This window comes from Pteronotus mesoamericanus, unplaced genomic scaffold, assembly GCF_021234165.1.
Source record: "Pteronotus mesoamericanus isolate MK-2021 breed Mesoamerican mustached bat unplaced genomic scaffold, CSHL_Meso_final contig_657, whole genome shotgun sequence".
NCBI classification, from domain to species: Eukaryota; Metazoa; Chordata; class Mammalia; order Chiroptera; family Mormoopidae; genus Pteronotus; species Pteronotus mesoamericanus.
In genome coordinates this window covers 16308893-16328163 of record NW_026555229.1, presented here as the reverse complement: position 1 = coordinate 16328163, position 19271 = coordinate 16308893, and the positions used below count along the sequence as shown (strand labels likewise).

General features: G+C 49.3%; 1 protein-coding gene across 1 annotated transcript; it reads right to left on the bottom strand.

The window, feature by feature from the left end:
* Positions 1-410: 410 nt before the first annotated feature.
* On the bottom strand, positions 411-19198 carry LOC129077326 (pancreatic lipase-related protein 2-like). The gene is made up of 12 exons (XM_054581768.1): positions 19135-19198; positions 16798-16952; positions 15501-15626; positions 13358-13492; positions 12585-12696; positions 11559-11678; positions 10178-10297; positions 6932-7050; positions 6312-6441; positions 4098-4209; positions 2819-2986; positions 411-474 (listed from the first exon to the last, which is right to left on the bottom strand). The coding sequence occupies exons 1-12, from the start codon at positions 19181-19183 to the stop codon at positions 411-413; spliced, it is 1410 nt and encodes a 469-aa protein (XP_054437743.1). The 5' UTR covers positions 19184-19198.
* Between the last annotated feature and the right edge of the window lie 73 nt (positions 19199-19271).

Here is a 19271-nt window from a genome sequence, read left to right as displayed (position 1 = left end):
GACTGTGTTTTTAAGCCACTCTTCCTCCACAGCACGGGGTAGTGTAATGAAAATGACATGGGCTCAGAGGTCCTCACGCCACACTGGCTGCTCTCCTGTGCGGTCAGTGCCCTTCCCTAGGATGTTAAACGCTGGGTGGGCAACACGTGGCAGTAACGACGAGCTGTTCAAATAGGACAGAGCTTCCCAGTGTGCGTTAGGTCAGGCCGCACAAAGCGCCCGGAGAGAGGTGGTGGCAAAGGACGGCGGTGGGAGGTTTGGGGCATGACACGTAGCCACCTGGGCTCCTGTCCCCCAAATCATGTCCGAACATGACTCCAGAACACAGAGAATGTCAAACTCACCCCTCAGCGTCAACCCAAGGGCATGAAACATTTATTAGCACGAAGATATAAGAGGGCACCACGTTTTTAACAAGGGTGAAGAGACTGTAAAACGTCTTCTTTCACTGGGTCATCACCACAAAAGTGATACCTGCGGAGGAAAACATGTTCGGCATGAGGCTCGTTAGGTTGTGGAAATGTGACCTCAGGCAAGTCAACGGCCTTTAGCCAACCCCCGGGATTCAGGTCTTTTTGACCAAAAGGCTCTGCTGCGCCAGGCAGACTCCGGTGATTCTCACTAAGCAAACCCCCTTAAAAAACGTCTTCCCCTCCTGTGGCCTGTGAACGAGCTGAGAGCGAATTAGTTGTGTCAGACAGAGGATTTACAAAACCAAAGGGGTCTCTAGGGAGCCTGCAGCCTTGGGCCTGGCCATGATTCAGGGGCCAGGGGCACCCCAGCCTGTCCAGGGGGACCGTCCCTAGAGTTAAAATCCTGGAGCGTTCCCATACATTGCTTCTGGGTGTGGAAAATGTGGCAGCCACTTGGGAAAAGAGGCAGGCAGTTCTTCTAAAGGCTAAATATAAAGCTATCACATACCCTAGCAATTCCGCTCCTAAGTACAGACCCCCAAAGAAATGAAAACATATGTCCACACAAAAACTTGTACATAAATGTTCGTAGTAGCGTTATTCATAATAGCCTCAAAGTGGAAACAACCCTAATGCTCATGAACTGGTAAATGGATAAATAAAATGTCATATAGCCATATAATAGAATATTATTTGGCAATCAAAGTACTGATATATGTTACAACATGGATGCACCTTGAAAACCTCATATGCTATGTGAAAGAAACCAGCCACAAAGGACTATATATCATGCGACTCCATTTATATGAAATGTCCAGAACAGGAAAATCTAAGGAAATAGAAAATAAGTTGCCTAGAGTTGAAGAAAAGGGATGGGGCAGATGGGGTGATGGCTGATGGGTATGGGTTTTTTGCAGGGGGAGGCAATGAAATGTTCTAAAATGGAATGTAATAATGATTACATAATTCTGTAATATATATTAAAATTCACCGAAGTACACACTTTAAACAGGTGAACATGTGGTATAAAAATTCTATCTCAAGAAAGATTTTGGGAGAAAAAAAGCTCACAAAGGAATGTCACTCCTGAAGAGGGTGGAGCCTGTCAGGTTGGGACAATCATTCAGCCATGAGGTGCAGGGCACCCTGGCCCCTCTTTTTCTTGTAGGTGTCTTGGGCTCCAAGGGGCTGGTTGGCCAGGCAAGGCTCCCTCAGGGCTCAGCTTCAGAACATGGCTCCTTGACCAGGAAGCCCTCCCGTGGGGTGGAGACCTTGGCATTTGGAATAGACAGTGTGTGCGCTGTCCTGTACGTGAAAACAGTAACTCCACGCTCACCCCCACCTAAAGATGGGGAGATACAGACAGTGCCACAGTGCAATCCACAGCCAGGCCTTATGGACTCCTCCCCTCCACGGCCGGCTATGTGAGCTGGATGGGCACAGTGGAAAGAGGGCTGGATCAGAGGGCAGAGGTTCAAGTCCTGGTTGTGCCTCATGCTCAAGCTCTGCTCTTGAGTCTACAAAGTGATGGCACAGCCACAGGGGCCTCTGATCCTGCCAACGATGCGCCCGGGAATCAGGAATAGGACCAGGCATAGTCAACACAGTTAAGTCACACAGCTGTGCAAGGGCTTGGCGTTCACTTTTCAAAACAATTTGAGTCCAATATTTTTCCCTTTAGCTTCCCTGTGTGGCCGTAGACAAGTCACTTGACTCTCCAAATCTCACTCTCCTCATCTTAAAATGAGATCATTTGAAAGGTGATCTCTAAGTTCCCTTTAGATGCTAACATCCTGTTATTTTCTGTTATCTTCTTTTAAGGTAGTCTTTCCTTCCATATTTTAAACACTGTTTTGTCCTTTCCCAGCTCGTACCAACTGAGCTCCTAGTCCCTCAGAAAGAGAAGAGCTTGCCATTGTGAGTCAGGTCTGAACAAAGTCTATATTCCTCTCACGCCAGAGTCTCCAAACAAAACAATCTGTATTAATAAATGCACCCTAGCTGAAGTTAACTCAGGGATTTCCTGCCACTACTGCCCAGGTGTTTTCCTTATTGTGTGAAGTAAAACAGTCTCATATTTTCCTGTTTCTCAAATCTATGTCTTAGAACTGATGTCTTTCTCCTGCCAAGTTGAATTTGGCTCTAAGAAAATGGTATTTGACTTTTCAAAGTAACTCAGATGGCTAGATGGAACATTGAGATAAATAGTTGGGCAAATGAATGGCTGGATGGATAAGTGGATAGGTAAGTGGTTAAGCGGATGGACAGAAAGGGATGAATGAATGCACAGGTAGATGGATGCATAGATGGGCAGCTGGCTGATGGAATGCCTGCAGGTATGTATGCAGAGATAGACTGATAAGTAAATACAGAAATGAGAGATAGGTGGGATAAAAGATACGCACTCAGTCCCATCTTCGCCACTTTGCACTGTGATGTGGGAAGCCCCCAGAGTGGGCCGGAAGAGATTTATCACGTTGTTGTACCAGATGAACTTGACCTTCTGGACTTTTCCAACATTGAGGTTCACATCAATGTCACGTGTATGACTGGCATCTGGTTTGAGGGACCCTCTGAAAACAGAGACAGAAAATGTTATATCAGATGGATATATGAGTACCTACAATGACAGCTGTCTATTGTTTCTTGGAACAATGGCTGCTGGTGTGGGTTTTCTGCAAATATCTTGAACAGCTTCATCACATCCAGGGACTGCTAAAACACAAATGTGTTTGCGAAGAACACGCTTTTAAAAAATGCTGGATTCTGCATTTCCACTGTCTTAATTGGTACCCAGAGGGAAGTCAAATAGTTGGAGTGGGATATTAACTCTAAGTTCACTGCAGAACTCGTTATGTCTTATGACTAAAGATGCATGTGGTTCAGCAGAGGGCATCTGTGGGCATCTCACAGGGAGCATAAGAAGTTGTCAAAGAACTTTAACTTAACATGAAAATTATTAGGTAAAGTTAGTATAAAAACAGAATCTAATTTTACAGCACACGTATGCAGTTATCCAACACATTTTTACCAAGCAGCTCATATACCCAGCAAAAGCTAGGTGCTGAGGCTGCTGCAGCAACAAGAAGCTGGCCCCAGGCTTCACATGCAGCATGTCGGGGGATGGAGGGTGTGTTGGATGGGGGTGTGTGTGTTGGATGGGAAGGAGTTGCCTTATAAATGTGCCTTGTCTGAGGAGAAAGTGACGTTCATAAAACCCAAGTAGAAGGGAAGCAATGATTGACAATCAAAAAGAATCAGCATTTAACATAGTGAGTTCTGGCCCTGGCTGAGTAACTCAGTTGGTTAGAGCATCGTTCCAAATCACCACAGTTGCAGGTTGGATCCCTGGTCAGGGCACATGCGAGAATCAACCAATGAATGCTTACTATAAGTAAAACAACAAATCAGTGTTTCTCTCTCTCCCTCTCCCTTTCCCCTTCCTTCCCTCGTTCTCTAAAAATCAACAAAAATTAGGAACAAATACTGAGTTCTTCCTCTCTGGGCCTCACTCTTCTCATACGGGATGACTGAACTAGATGCTAAGTCTTCCAGCTCCGACATTCTAGGATTCCATGGTTGTGTATCATAGATGGCTGGATCTATGAAGCAGTTGATAGCCAGTCTTTGATGAATAATCTATTATGGAATGCATGGTGATTTCACTCCAACTATCAAACTTACTTGAAAATCTCAAATTGCTTTGAGTTTCCAGCACTTCCGTATAAAGCAATCCTGATGTAGCCACGCACTTTCTTTTTCCCAGCCAGTGTGACTGACACCCTGTATCTCCAGCCTGTGCAAAGACAGAAATACAACCCATTCAACGAACTCATCGTGTTGGAAAAAGTGACCCCGTGGAAGCGTTCTTGTTCCTAGTTCCGAACCCCCGTGAGTGTGAACGAAGAGGGAATCTGACTAATAGTCTCCTTCCATGAAGCTGGTGTCCCGGGAATTCAGGGGTGAGGACTCAGGGATGTAAATGTTATGGTTCAGCTCCATCTCTTGCCCGCCCAGCCTGCGTGTGTGCTGGCAGATGGCGGCGCCAGGGTGCTCTGCCTGTGTGCCCGTGGTGCACATCGCCAGGCCAGAGGGGGAGAGGGAGGTGCCTGGGGCTCCCATGTTCCTATAAATCACTTAACTGTTCTCCTTTTCAATTTTAATATTTGTTATTCTCCCATGCAATGGACCTATTCTCCAAGGAAAACCCAGATACATTTTAAAAGAATAAAATGGTCCCTTCATCAGCACCCCATCTACCTGCCCCTATCTCAGGTGCTTCCTTGAAGTCACCAGTTTGGCCTCTACACTTAATAAGTCCAGCGGGTGATTTTGCTTCTCGAGGACATTTGGCACTGTCCGGAGACATTGTTGATTGTCACCCCAGGGGAAGGAGGTGGGTGGGTGGAGGACTACTGCCATCTGTCTGGCAGAGGCCATGGATTTGCTAAACATACTACAATGCACAGGACAGCGCACCCCCCTGCCCCTCGAAGTAACAAATACCCAGTCCCCAATGTCAATAGAGCCAAAGCTGGGATACCCCAATCTAGAGCTTTCTATGAGCATTTATACACACATATATGAACATATAAAACTGTAGGCTTCTCCGCCTTCTGTAAATAGCCCTCACTGTTATTCTGTTCTTTCCACCCACCCCCCCCGGCCAGAGAGATTCTCTGTCCTTCTCTGTCCTGTCTTGTGCTCCAGAAGGTTGACCTCACCAGCGATTCTCACTGTGGCCTTTCTGCTGGGTTCAGCCCGTAAGAGCCTTGCCCGGGAGGTCAGGAGGCAGGAGGAGGGAGACAGATGTATTTGCTCCCCTGCACCCACCCTCGCTCTAGTACCAGGTGTCTGGCAGTGACTCACTTCCTCTCCGATGGCCCTCCATTCTGGGGGCCCCGCGGCCACCCGATTCTGGGTGCCTCAGCATCCCTGGTTTGTTGCTTTAACTATGTCCGCTCCTCCAAAAGCAGGCCCTTCAGTGAGGTCTCCTCGTTTGAAACTCTTAGGGGAGTTCTGTCTCCTGTAGGGACCCTCACTGGTACATCATCTATTATGTGTTGTTTTGCTATTTGCTTGTTTACCTTAATATGCCTTGGAGGCTTTCTAGCTCCTTCTTTTAATGGTTATACACAGTATTTGGTTGTTTATCAATTGGCGGACACCTAGGTTTCTCTCCATAATCTTTTGGTATAAAAACAAGGCTGCAGCAAGCATCCTTGGGCACACATTCTGCACACATGCAAGCATTTTCCAAAGGGACGGTCTGGGTTAAAGCAATATGCTTGTAAGACTTTTAGATGCCTCCAAACTGTTACCTTTTATGGTAAGTATTGTGAGGATTATATAAAATGCTGTATGTAAAAGTGTTTTGTAAAATGTGCTATATATATATTTTTTTTTTAATTTAAAAACTTCCTTGGAAAATAACTTCTGTTCACCACCACGTAATTTTACTTGTAACAAATGAATCTTGATGGTTTTACTATCTCCAACTTTTTAAGTGACAAAGTAACAATAAAAACATAGCATGCTCATGCGCATGTATGTAGGGGAAGTAGCATGGTGGGTAATCACGGGGGTGACTTTTTGAGTTTCCGTGACTTTGCCCCATCATGCCTTCTTCTGTTAATGGGTCCATCCTTCCTGACACAGGGCTGGGTGGACATGTGACCCAGGCAGGGCCACTCACTGCACCGACTCCACTGATCAGCATTATTGGTTACAGGGGTGAACGTGGGACGTAAGACAAGTGCCATTCTCCTGTCCTTCCATTATAGCTTAAGCTGTTTAGAGTTGAGTTTGTGTCTGTTGCTACCAAGGGTACTAACTAATAAGGTTGATACCCCTTTTAAACTTATTTGCAACTTTTAAGTGGGTAAAATGGGAACTTACTAGTAAAGTTACCACTCTCTCCTGTGTTCAGGAAAACCGTTTGTCCCACAGCACTGGTTTTCCCCTGAAACTGGTCAGCATAGTGCCCCATTTTGGGGCATCCACCGGCTGGACAAGGGAAACAGTTATTCTAGTGGGAAAAAAAAGTTGTCTGTGAGTGGTAGGCCTTTGACTCAATCCTTCATAGCTCAGTTGATCAGTCCATCTTCCCATTTACCCATCCATCCATCCATCCATCCATCCATCCATCCATCCATCCATCCACCAATCCCTCATCTGTGCTCTTACCTACCTAACCATCTTCCCATTCATCTATCCATTCTATCCTCCATCCATCGATGAATGCATGCACGCATTCATCTTTCCCGTGCCATCCATGCACCCTTTGAGAATTTTTCAGAATGAAAATTTGGGGATCTGGGGATGGCCCAGCACATGCGCCGCCCGCCTCCTGCCCGCCCTGCTCCCGGAAGGAAGAAGGCTCTGTGATGCTCAGCATCACCAGCACTTGCTCTCATTAGTCGTGGAGTTGTAACTCTGTGCTGTCTCAAGCCCCAGGGACAAAACCAACAACAACAGAGCCACCAGCAACACCTTCCCCAGGCCCTGCTGTGACCTACCTCCTGAAACTCATCGTAGGATGCACACGGGTAGCCCAGGAAGCCGTTGGGGTTGAGGATGCTGCTTGCGTAATACTTGTAGCTTCTCAGGTGGTTGCAGGCTACAAAGTCTCGGGTCCCTGAGGGAGCAAAGGCCACAGGAGCTCACAGGGGCATGCCACGTGTGAAGCTTGGCCCATTCTGACTGAGTAAGGAATCGCTGCCACGCCTCACAGATGGGGGGCGGCATTCCTGAATGCCTTGGTCGCCATTGAAAGTTTCTGTCATTGACTTTGACATGCTTAGGGACAAGTAGGAAATGTGGGGACTTGTTTAACAATGGTGTTTGGCTACAGTTGCTTTCCTCTCTCCCCACCACGCTTCCATTTGCTGAGGAGGCACTACTCAGGTTTAGGCAAGGGCCGGGGAGTGATGAGTTGTATCAGGCACATTTGTCCAACCCTCCAGAGGCCAGGCATTGGACATAAATGAATGATGAGGGCTGGGGGCTCGGGGAGGGAGTGAGGAAAAAATATATACAGAGAGGAGAGGGTGGGGGGTGGGGGGAGAGAAAGAGAGAGAGAGAGAGAGAGAGAGAGAGAAGGAATAGCTTTAAAAAGGAGCCTTCCATAGGTCAGCCAGTTGTTGAATGTTAAGGCCCAGATTGCTTGGTCTTCCGATTTTTCATCAGAAGCCAGCATCTTGACTTTTACATAAAATTGTGTTCGTGCTTAAATGATAGCAGTGCATTCCCATTTTAAAACCTGTCACTGCAAAGGCCGGCCTCAGCGGCTGGGGGTGGGGTTCTGCCCGAGGGCCATCCTTTGAGAACTCTGGACCTCACCGGACAGGCCTCAGCATAAACCAAGCTTTTCTGCACCCATGGCCTGGGGCGAGGAAATTCCTCCTCCTAATTATTCCAGGCACAAGGTAAAAGCAGAGGAGATCAAGGTCGCCATGGCCGCTGGGCCACTTTTTCACTGCATTTTATTTACCATGTTTTTCTTTAAACCAAAGTCCTCCTGTTTGCAAAATTGCTTGTTTTGTATCTCCAGCTACTTGGTACAGAACTTCCTGCGGCATGATCCACAGTGACCCCAGACATACCTGGGGACCACCTCTGGCGGTCTGTTGGGCTTCATCCCCCACCCATGGAGAGAAGACAGGTCCCCTTTGTGCTGGGGGATTGGGGGATTAGCCCGGCACAGCCCGCGGCTCTGCCTGCCCCACCGGCGGGTGCCTTCCAGCGAAGCCGGTTCGGCCCCACACCAACGCTCATTACCAGACAGTTCGGCCCCACACCAACGCTCATTACCAGACGATGCAACCTGTTTCAAACTTAATTGTTTCTTTCATCCAAAACTGCTGCCCAGGGATCCCATAATAGAGAAACGAGGGGATTTAATTGTGCCTCAGCGCTCCGCGTCTGGGTGACGCGGAGGCCTACACAATAGAAGTGCGCTCCAGTGTGCAAGGGCTTGTTCACGCTAAATGGCCTCTTTAATTAAACCAGGGTTCCTTTCTATTATGTGTGCCCTGCTCAGTCACTTCTGGGACTCTGGTGTTGCTTCAGGGAGTGGAACAGCCGTGTCTTCCCTGGAGTTACCTGGTGCTGAGCAGAGACGAGGCCAAAGGCTCCACTCACAGCTGGTGGATGTTGGCTGTTGCTTTATCGACTCTGCTCTTTCACATGAAGCACATGAGATATTAAAATGCCACAGAAGGCCTCTCAGCCCCATTGAATGAACTATACTGAGCATTTGCTCTGGGCCAGGCCCTGAGCAGGGTTCTGGGGTGTCTGGGATGCATAGGACATATTTCCTAGCCTTGGGAAACTCCCAACTCAGAAAATTAAATACTCAGATGAAAGGATCACAGGCTCAAAGCCGCCATTTTTAGGGAGGAGATGAAGTCTGGTCTCAAGGAAGAAGCAATAGGAACAGAGCAAAGGCCAGACAAAGGCAGCAAACGGAAGTGGTGCTTTAAGTCACCTGATATTAGGGGGACTAAACCTGCTCAGATAAACAGAGACACATGTGTGGATGACAAAGGGGCCACATACTGAACCTGACAAGCTCAGGGGAGACCTGCATGGCAAGACGTACAAACCCAGAGACCGAAAATAACCCCACGGGATGGTCTGAATGTAAAACTTCCTAACTAAAAGCGTGTCATGGGGTAATCATATCCCAGGCCTGCAGCTTGGTTGACAAAGGTCAATCTTTACCTTAAGTGAGACTATTTTTTTTTTTTTTTGCATCTAAGATAACATACCTTTAAAATATCAGAATAATTTTTTCTATTATTCTGACTCCTCAGAGCATCCCCCGCAAGAGCATGAGACCACAGAACCCCTCATTGCTATCTCGGTCCCCGAATCCCATCTCTGTGTGCTGTGGATGTTGCTCATCAACTCCTCAGTACCCACCAATGTAAAAGAAGCATGTGTTTCTGTTTTACTTTTTGTCCAATTCCAGAGTTTTCCCCGTTTGCTTTCTCCCTCTCCCTTAATCTACCAATAGATTTTGTATAAGCCCCTTAGGTCTCCTTCTTCAACTCTAATGTATAAAACAAGCTGCAAAACTGCCGTTCTCTAGAGCATTTTCTCAGTCTCTTGAGATTTTACTTCCCAGCAACTGTCAGTTTGGCTCAGAAAAACTCATAAACATTTTCCATAGGTTTGGGTGTTTCTGACTTCAACACATACAAGGCCCGCCCCCCACCCCAACCTTCCGTGTTCCCCCTCCACGCATGCGCTTCCCGAACCCACACAGCACATCCCCACTTGGTCTTCTTACCAGCTCATTCCCTTTCCAGTCCTAGCACCTGACAGCAGCAAAAGGCAAGAAAATCAAACCCTCCATATTTTCGCGTGTTCCCTTCAAAAAGCAAGCAGTAAAGGCAGGATGGGGCCAGGGGCCAAGGCCAGAGCTGGCTATTTGCCAATGTGCCCATTCCGCTCCTGCCTCAGCGTCCTGGTAAGGGGGGAGGTGACACAGGCTGGGGTATGAGGTTGGGGCTTTGCAACCAGAAACTGGGCTTCAAAATAAGGTGGCTTTGGGCAAGCTTTATGACTTTTCTGATCCAGTTTCTTCATCTGTAAAATGGGGATAGTCAGAGTAACTGTCTCCTGACCTGTTGTGAAGGTGCCTGGGACAGAAGGAGCACACCCCAGGTCGCGGCACTCGGCTCGGCGAGGGCCAGACCACGCATCCTGCTTTCTCCCCAGGCAGGGCAGCGGCTGTCTCGCTTTTCTAATGTACATACCTTCCCATATGCCATTTATATCAACGATGGTCGAAAGGATATTCTTCTTACATCCAGGCATTTGTTTCCCTCCATTTGGATAGAAATCCAGATGGCCCACCGTTTGGCTCATTCCAAAACCTGAAACATTGGAAGCAGAGGTGAGCAGGGCGCTAAGCGGCTCCAAGGCGAGGTCATGGCCCCAGAGGTTGTCCAACTCCTTCCAACCAGTGCGAGGGTCTTGGCAAATTCTCCCCTCAGCAAAGCCACCCCGTCTGGCTTTGTAGAACATTCTCAAAGATGAGCCCTTGGCAAGACAAGGAGGGAGGAGGGAGCAGAGGAAGTGAGTGTGCATACATGCGTATCTGTATGTGGTTCTGTCTGTCTGTCTGTCTGGGAGGCCCTGAACAATACTGATATACCCTGATGCTCTTATGCATCAGCAGACACATATCACGGCTGGTATAATTTCTATTACTTTATTCGTTTTAAAATTTTGATCTCTGTGTTATATTGTTGTATGGAGACCACATAACATCATATTGTTATATTGAGAGCCCAGCGTAATGGCTGGATGCTTTGGCTCTTTAAACTCATACTTGAGCTCACATCCTGGGCCTGTTTACACACTCCGTGATCTTGGGTAATTACTGAAGCTTTCTGAGCCACAGTTTCCTCAGCTATGAAATAATAATAATAATGCCCACTTTTTAGGGTTGTTACTATGATTACCGAGCTACTGTGTATAAACTGTTGGATGCAGCACATGGAATTATCATTGTAATTGAACACATCCTTTACTGGCATGTTTAACGAGTGGCTATATAAGAAAATACTGAAAAGAGAACATTGATTTTATTTATTATTTACTTTCTACATAATTTTATTTATTTTAAAATTTTAATTTATTTAATCTAAAAAAAAAACAGAAAAAAATCACCCATTTGGTTTTAGAAGAATTAAATCAAGGAATACATTTCATCTCCAACAACACAAACTATAGCCAAAGCTTTCCCAAAAGAAGGAAGCAAAAAATTCAAAGATTAACTTTGCATTTTGCAAGTAGGGGTCAAACATCAATAATAAACACATCTGCCACTCTGGATGGTGGGAGACCAGGGAAGGGTGCAGGGTTTGAAGACTGAGCAATGATCTTCCATAGGCTAGAGAAGTGCTTTTCTGTTCCATCTGGGGCCACAGGCTGATGCCACTGGCCCTGTGCTGGCTGCGTGTTTGTGGCCGGCACCCACTTTGGCTGGTTGGTGTCTAAGTTATTCCTGAGGTTAACGACGTTGCACACCACCCTTGCAATATATTTGTGTGTGGGGTTGGGGCGGGGGTACCTGGGCCTACTCTCACCAGTCACAGCCCTGGTCACCAAGGGGTGGGGTGTGGAACTCACCTAGGGAAGGGACTATGGGCGCAGAATCTGTGTGGATCACATCTACAAACATGGCGTCGGATGGGTCCAGCCGGACCTCCTCGGGCGTGCCCTGGAAGCAGGGCTCTGCCGGGTCCAGCCCTGAAAGGGGGAGGTGGACCGTGAGGCCATATTCTACGACAAACCAGGTTCTAACCCCTGTACCCACAGAATCCATGGGGACTTCTGCCGGAAGCAGGGGCTGGGCCCAGCTCATCTTCAAAGAGAGGCAGAGGGAGGAAGGAGCATGGTACACAGGACACAGTGACCTATGTTCTAGACGGGGTTCTGCGCAAGGTCAAATGTCTGCCCTCCCTGAGCTTCAGTTTCCTTATCTGGAAAGTGGGAATAACAGCAACCGAACTTTCAGGGTTACTGTGAAAACCCCGTGCAAAGAGGTAAGAGAAAGAACTTTGCAAATGGAAAAATTCTCCATAATCATAAACTGTTAATTCCCTTACCCTTCACCCAATGCCTAGCACCATGCCCTGAGCAAAGGGGACGTTCATTGAACTGCACAGTTACATACAAACTTGGCTAAGTCTTGCGTGCCTTCATTTTGTCTAGTCATTCATTCATTCATTTGTTCATTCGTTCATTCATTCATTCATTCATTCATTCATTTTCGTGTTTACTGAGCACCTCCTCTGTCAGGTCTCAGCTAGGCACTTTGATTTTCTGCCTGAGTTTGAAATAGCAAAGACAGTAAGAATTTGTGGTTAAAAAAACCATGTCACTTTTTCAAAGTCTGCCATACTCTAGCAATAATAATCCTGAAGTCCTGGGTTTCATGTGCTAGTTATATTTTTCTTTTTTATAAACTTGTTTTTATTTACAATCACAGACACTATTTTGCAATTCCCAAGAAAATATACGGGCAATTATTTTTTACTCTGGCAGTCCCTAAAATCAGTTCCCAGAGGACCAGTGGGGGCGCCCTCAGCCGTGGGAAGCGCATGTGTCCGGACTTCCACCGCCCACGGGCGGCCCGACCCGCGCGCCCCCTACCTGTGATCCGGCCCACGCGGCCCCCCAGCCTCCTGCCAGCCTCGGCGGCCGCGTGCGCGCCCAGGCTGTGGCCGATGAGGTGCACATTCTGGAGGCTGTACTTCATCTCTGTCTGCGGAAGGATGGCGCGTCAGGTCCCCCGGGCTGGGGTGGGGATGCACAGGCTCCGGAAGAGGGAAGGGGGCAGGTCTCGGGAGGAACGACCCGGGGCTCCAGGACCACCTAGGAGAGCACTACCCGCCCCAAGACGCCCGCCTCTGGGTCCCGCTGGCCAGCTGGTGCGCGGGCCAACAGTGCTGACCAGCGGCCACTGTGTCAACTGCAGGCCGCCTGCCTGCTTCGATCCGTACCCACTGCGGCCTTCCTCCCCTCCCCGGAGGGTTTGGGCCTGCCTGCCCTGGGGTGCCCCGGGATAGGCCTTCCGGAAGGCTGGCAGGGGCTTTCCCTTATCCGAGAATGGAGTCTCATCTTCTCGGCTGAGAACTGTTGGACAGCCCAGCCTGCTCTAGACTCCCCAGAACAGACTACAAGGAAAGATGGTTTCAAAAGCAGAAACAGGCTCAAAGTGGTTCATTTGCCCCAGGCACCATGTAGGGAGGGCGGAAGGTGGCAGCTTCATTTTATGAAAAGCACCTCTATGCTTCCAGGCTTCCAGGCCCCGCCCCCGCCCCCGCCCAGCAGACCCCAGGCTGCCTCTGGGTGCACCGCGCGCGGAGCTTGCTGAGTCCCTCCCTGCCTCTTCCTTACGGCCTGTGGCCCGGGCATGGTTTTACCGACAGCTCTTGTAGTAAGAAAGCGATCTCGGCTCCGACGACGCGGATGTTGTGGACAGCCTGGGTGTACTGTGTCTTGGCCCCACGTCTCCAGTCCACACAGATGCAGTTCACCTCTTCCACTTGAAACATATTCTTGGGAAGAAAAACAAGAGGGAGAAACCAATGTATTAAAAGGCACAGGGGGCACACTCCAGAGATGGGATTTCTCACCCATCAAGCACCTCGTTAACATCCCCCCGGCCTTGTTCTCATCCTCATCACATGAGTAGGAACTGGGTATCTTACTCCCACTTAACACACATGGACCCTGAGGCCTGGAATGGAGTAAGGGACTTGTCTGAGGTCTCCCTCATGGCTATTGACACAGCCAGGTTAATACTAGATCAGGGCTTAGCAAACTGTTACGGAGGGCCAAACCCGCCTGCTCTTATAAATAAAGTTTTATTGGGACACAGCCACGCCCACCTGTCTACATAGTTTCTCTCTGTTTCTGAACTACAACAGAGTTGAGTTGAAACCATATGACCTACAAATGCTAAAATATTTACCACCTGGTCCTTTATAGGACGTTTGCTGACTCTTGTAGTTGAAGCCACAAGGGAACTGTTTTTTTTTGTTCCCAAAAATGTGTAGGTGGCAGATAGAAGGTATTGAGGGACCAGATGAAATTTAGGTAGGCTACACCTCTCCTGGGTGCATGTATCATTTATATTCTGTGGTGTGAACACCAGGTACTGCCCAAGCACAGATACTGGGCTCCCGAGGGGACCAAATAAATGTCAGACAGGGCCACTCCAGGTCCTGAGTTCATTTGGGGATGCCCCGGAATGCACCTTGGATTGAGGCAGGGAGGGGCTGGCTGGGGGCCGGGGCATTGTGACGGACCACATCCCTCTGACTCTCCCAGCTCCAGGTTCACACGCCTCCTTCTGGGACTCGGGGGCAGGTGTGGACACCCTAACCTCGGGAGGAGCAGATGACCTGTGGGAAGAAGCTGCTTGAGCTCTACTCCAGTGTAGACTAAGCTAAAAGTCATGCCTGTGGGTACCTCCCACAGACTAACTGTAAACACACGGATTGTGGTATTTTATGGACAGAAGACCTGGTTTTGCATTCCACCTCTGGATTCAACTCTGGGCAAGCACTGAACTTTTCGTGCCTGAATTTCCTCATCTACAAAACGGAAACAATAACTATACCTTCCTCACAAAGTGGCTGGAGGGATTAAGTGAGACAAAGATGGACACTGATTGTCAGCATCAGGCTCATAGCATGCTCTTCAAAAGTGGATGTTATGGATAATAATTCATTACTGCGCTGTCTGATACTGTGGCCACCAGCCACGTGTGGCTATTTAAAATTAATTGAAGTTAATACTATTAAAAATTCAATTCTGTGCTCACACTAGCTGCATTTCAAGCACTCAGTAAGCACAGGTGGCTAGTAGCTCCTGATCTGGATGGCAAAGACATAAAACATTTCCACCATCACAGAACATTCTATGGATAGTAGTGCTTTAGGGGGTAAAGTTTAAGTTTTTTTCTTTTTAATGTCATATAGAGGTTTATATAAACCATCATAGACAAATGTGAGGTAATTTGATATAGTCTCTGCTTCAGGAAATTTTTTTTAAAGCCTCACCCGAGGATGTGTTTATTGATTTAGAGAGAGGGAAGGTGGGAGGGGGAGAGAGAGAGAGAGAGAGAGAGAGAGAGAGAGAGAGAGAGGGCAACGTGTAAGAGAAACATCGATCAGCCGCTTCTCGCATGCACCCTCACCGGGGATCAATCCCGCAGCTTAGGTAAGTGTCCTGACCGACAATCAAACCTGCAGCATTCTGGTGCACAGGATGCTTCAACCAACTGAACCACACAGTCAGGGCTTCTGGGGCTTTTTGATTGGACTCTGGGACTCTTTAGCCTCAAGAGGAGATGGCTGGCTAGAAGTCGGTAGGATGGGAGAACTTGACAATGGATGGTCCTAAGTACACAGGGCTTCCTCGGTGTTTTTAGGAAGGGGCCATCTGTCCCTGGAGTATGTCCTTTCCCATTCTCAGGGAAGCGAAGCTGCCATGGTTGAATTTGTGTGCTGGATGCTGGTCTCACAAGGGAGTGGCCAGGTGAGGCAGGTGGGCCCCTACCTTGCACATGTTGATCAGCCAGCTCTCCTCCCCCTTGTCTATGAAGCCGTGGATGATGAAGCGCGTCTTGCGGTCCAGTCGGAAGTTTGAAGCCTCGATGGTGGCTAGGTCTGTGGAGGAGATCCGCTGGGTAAAGTAGAAAAGATGAATTTGGATGCTGTCCTTTTTGAACCATAGACCTGTTAGAGCTAATTTTAGTAAGACTGAGGTCACAGGTCCCATGAAGTTGGGTCAGGCTAAAACAGAACTGCCCAACCTGGGATTTGCCGATAGAATTCAGAAAGTCCAAGTTCATGGACTTTCTAGCATTTCTGCTAATTATGAAATTGGACGACAAGCCACAATTGTCCTAGCAACACTGTCACCAATAGAAGTCACAGATATTTCCATGTCACATTACTCTTGTTACAGGCATCTTAAAAATCATTTATTCTCATTATTATTTTAAGTGACAGTAGTTATTAGATCAAGTGCTAGATCTTGATATTTAGTGAGAGAATAATAAAGCAGCCCATATATGACTATATCACATAGTTATCTTTTTTAATGTTCCAATACCTACTTTCAATATAATTGGTTTCCTTTGTAACCTAATGTATTTTAGTTTACACATTTAAACACATCACCCTGGAAAGGGGCCCTTCGATGGTGGAAGAGACCTTCCAGAGCTGAAAAGGCGAAGGGCCCCGGGGTCAGAGGCACCAGGTGGGAAGGGCAGTGCTGCTCAGTGGAGCCATGAGGAGCATTGCTAGCCTGTGGGACATAAGACCCGACTCCTGCATGCCAGGGGCCTGTTCAGGCCCCTGCACCAGCCAGCTCCCTTCGGAGCACCTGGCAGGCCTTTCTGGGAACTGAAAGTTGTTCCTAAGGCCCCTCCCTACCTTTTCACTTTTGTAGTTAAATGTCCCCTCTCCTCTACCTGTCTTCCAGCTCCTCAGGAACGATTTACACCTCCACACCCTTATTCCCTGAGTGGCTTCTCTCCTTCCATTGCCAAGTGCAGGAAGAAGACAGACCTGCCAGGCCTGGGTTTTCCCTGTAAGCACTGCCCCTACCCTCTCCCTCCAGGGTCGGGAAGTTCTATGCACAAGCACGTGGAATGTGTAAGCTTCTGGGTTGGGCATCCATGCATCTCATGGGGGGTTTCTGATCCTGAGAGCCAAGGTGGCTGACACTAGTAAGGGAGCACCGCCTGGAACGTTCCACAGCAGTACAGTGTTCCTTGGGCAACTGCATAAAAGCTCCAGGGGTGCGCCCACCTCCACCCACCCTGCAGTCCTTTCCTGCCCCCTCTTACTTGGAAGTTGTTCGGATTCTCATTTGTGTACAGAAGGAACTGGGTGTTAATGTCCTTGGGGGACCAGGGAAATAACTTCAAGGGCCGTTGAAGGATCCCGGCCCATGGTTTTTCATTGGAGAAGCAGCCGAAAGGTGCATAGCAGATCTCCTTTCCTGGGGCGGGAAGAGCAACGAACAGGACACTTGTGAGGTTCTGAAAAGGAGCCAGGTCATCCCAGCCCAGGGCTGGCTGAAGCCAATGCTCCTCTTTTCTCACTGTCAGCGTTCCCCAAATTCCATGGTGACAAGAATCGTCTGGGGGCTGGGGGTGAATGTGTGTGTCGCAGGTACATATTCCCGGACCCTCCCTCCAAGATTCTGCGTTGAGGGCTTTGGCGGGGAGGGTGCTGGAAACCGCCTGTTGAATGCTGTTTAACCCTTGTCATCAGCGCAGTGGGGGAGTGGCTGAGAATTCCTGGGAATCTTCTGCCTTAAAACTACCTCTGCCAGGGAACCCCAGATTCATCCCGCATCGGGTGTTCATCAGGTGCCCGTGACGCCATTTGACGTGTCCTGACGGACGTCTGCCCTGCACCCAGCACAGCCCACGCACACAGCAGCCATTCCTGGCTGTTGTCCTACTCTTATGTCTTCATGTCCTCCTCTTACTCACATTGTCCCCCAACTTATTCTCTGTCATTCCAGGTTTTCCTTGTTGTTTTTTTAAAAGGTAAATTTCTTAAGGCTAAGGGTGATTGATTTTGGCCTCATTCAGTAGCCGGGGCTCACAACATGCGGCCGATGACCCAACAACCACATCTAAGTCTGAGGGTCTTCTGTTTAGTCTACGGCATAAACATCGTCACAGGAAATGGTCACCGAGGGGTGGCGTGATCAAATCCAGAGGATTTCAGTGGGCCTTCCCTCTTAGGCTTCCCCGCCTCCTAAACCGATGGTGCCAAGTGTCGGCCATTTGCTCAAAAACTGGTAATAGTAACACTTGTTGTTTTACTACGTGTCACATACCACTCTAGCGCTTTACTGGTGTTATGCCTTTTAAACCTCAAAACAGCCCATGAGTAAGGAATTACTTCCATTTTCCAGATGGGAAAACCAAGGCAGAGAGAGACAGAGTGAGCTGCCCAAGGTTGCAGCCGGTGGTGGAGCCAGGATGTGAACCGCGGACATTTAATTGAGAAGTTTACTAGACACTGAGGAGGCACAAAGACAAATCAGGTAGAAAGCCTGCCCCGGATGATGGGAAACCTAACAGGGAAGGAATCACCATGGCCTTGACTGACAAATATAGGGGCTTGAAGGCCAGGTGCAGGCCCCTGCGCTGTTAGGTGGATAGGGGTGAGGTGCCGGAGGGTGCTGAGCTGGTGAGTGGGGTGGGGACTTGTGCTCTGTGAAGGCATATTGGGAGCCAAGTGTAGGTGGCTCAGAGGCAGGAGAGCCTGGGAGAGGTGGGGGTTGGGGTGAGCCATGCAGGGGCGGTGGGTCGAGAGGTAACAGGCATTCTAATCCGGGATGACCGTGGAGCTGAAGGGGATGGTGGGAGGTGGGGGTCGGGGGTGAAGCCGAAGCCTGGACAAGGGAGTGGGCGGCCCTGGTGGGGTTGCCTGGAAACTGGGGAGTGGGAGGGGCAGACGCTGGGCAAAGGGAGAGGCCAGAGGAAAAGGAGGAGGAGGAGAGCGCCTGGGAGTGGCCTTTGGGGAGGGCCTGCCGTTAGGGCAGGAGCAAAAGGGACCGAGATGGGTCAGAAAGGCCCAAGGCGCAGCCGGACCCCCGCAGGCTCCACTCTCAGGGGTCAGGTCTTGCTGCAGGACCAAGATGCGAGGGAAGGCCAAGCACGGGCTGGGGACAAGCCAAGGAGGCAAGAGGGAGGACTCATGGTGGAGAAGGAAGCCCCGGCAGAAGGGTGCCAGAGGGGAGGTTCGGACCGGAGCCGGAGAGGCAGAGATGGAAGCTGTGGGAGGGATGGTAGGTGGCGGGGGGGGGAAGGCATGTGGCAGGACCGGCAGGAGTCCCCGGGGCGGGGCGGGGGGCACACGCTTGTCCGCTCAAGGGACTGAGGGTGTTGGGGGCTGAGAGTGCCACCCGCCCCCGACAGGCCCAGCAGCCTTCCGCCTCCACCACCCCTCACAGCCACCGCCAGGACTACCTGGGGTCGTCTGTGTCCAGCATGTTGCTCTGTGTCTCCCTAAATGTCAACACGCCCTGAACGGTGGCGATCGTAGCTTTTCCTGAGATAATGCTCGTGCTATGGATTATGATGATAATAATGATGACGATGCTTCTAACTGCCCTACCCAAAGGCCAGCCGAGGGACAGTCACGAATGGATGGATCCTCACCTCTGACTGTGGCCAGCAGGAGGAGGCCGACGATCCAGGAGGGCAGCATCTGCAAGGAGGAAAACACAGACACACACGAGCAGCGAGGAGAGCCACCCATCAGGCTGTCCTTCAAGGCGGGGACCCGGAGGCAGAGG

Bases quoted from the DNA above. Each gene is read 5' to 3' on its own strand.
- LOC129077326 (XM_054581768.1), bottom strand. From the start codon at position 19,183: ATGCTGCCCTCCTGGATCGTCGGCCTCCTCCTGCTGGCCACAGTCAGA. The intron at 13,493-15,500 runs GTAGGGGCCCAC...TTTCTTCCCAAG, and splicing joins GGCTGATCAACATGTGCAAG to AATATGTTTCAAGTGGAAGA. The intron at 7,051-10,177 runs GTATGTACATTA...TTGCTCCCTCAG, and splicing joins TATAAATGGCATATGGGAAG to GGACCCGAGACTTTGTAGCC.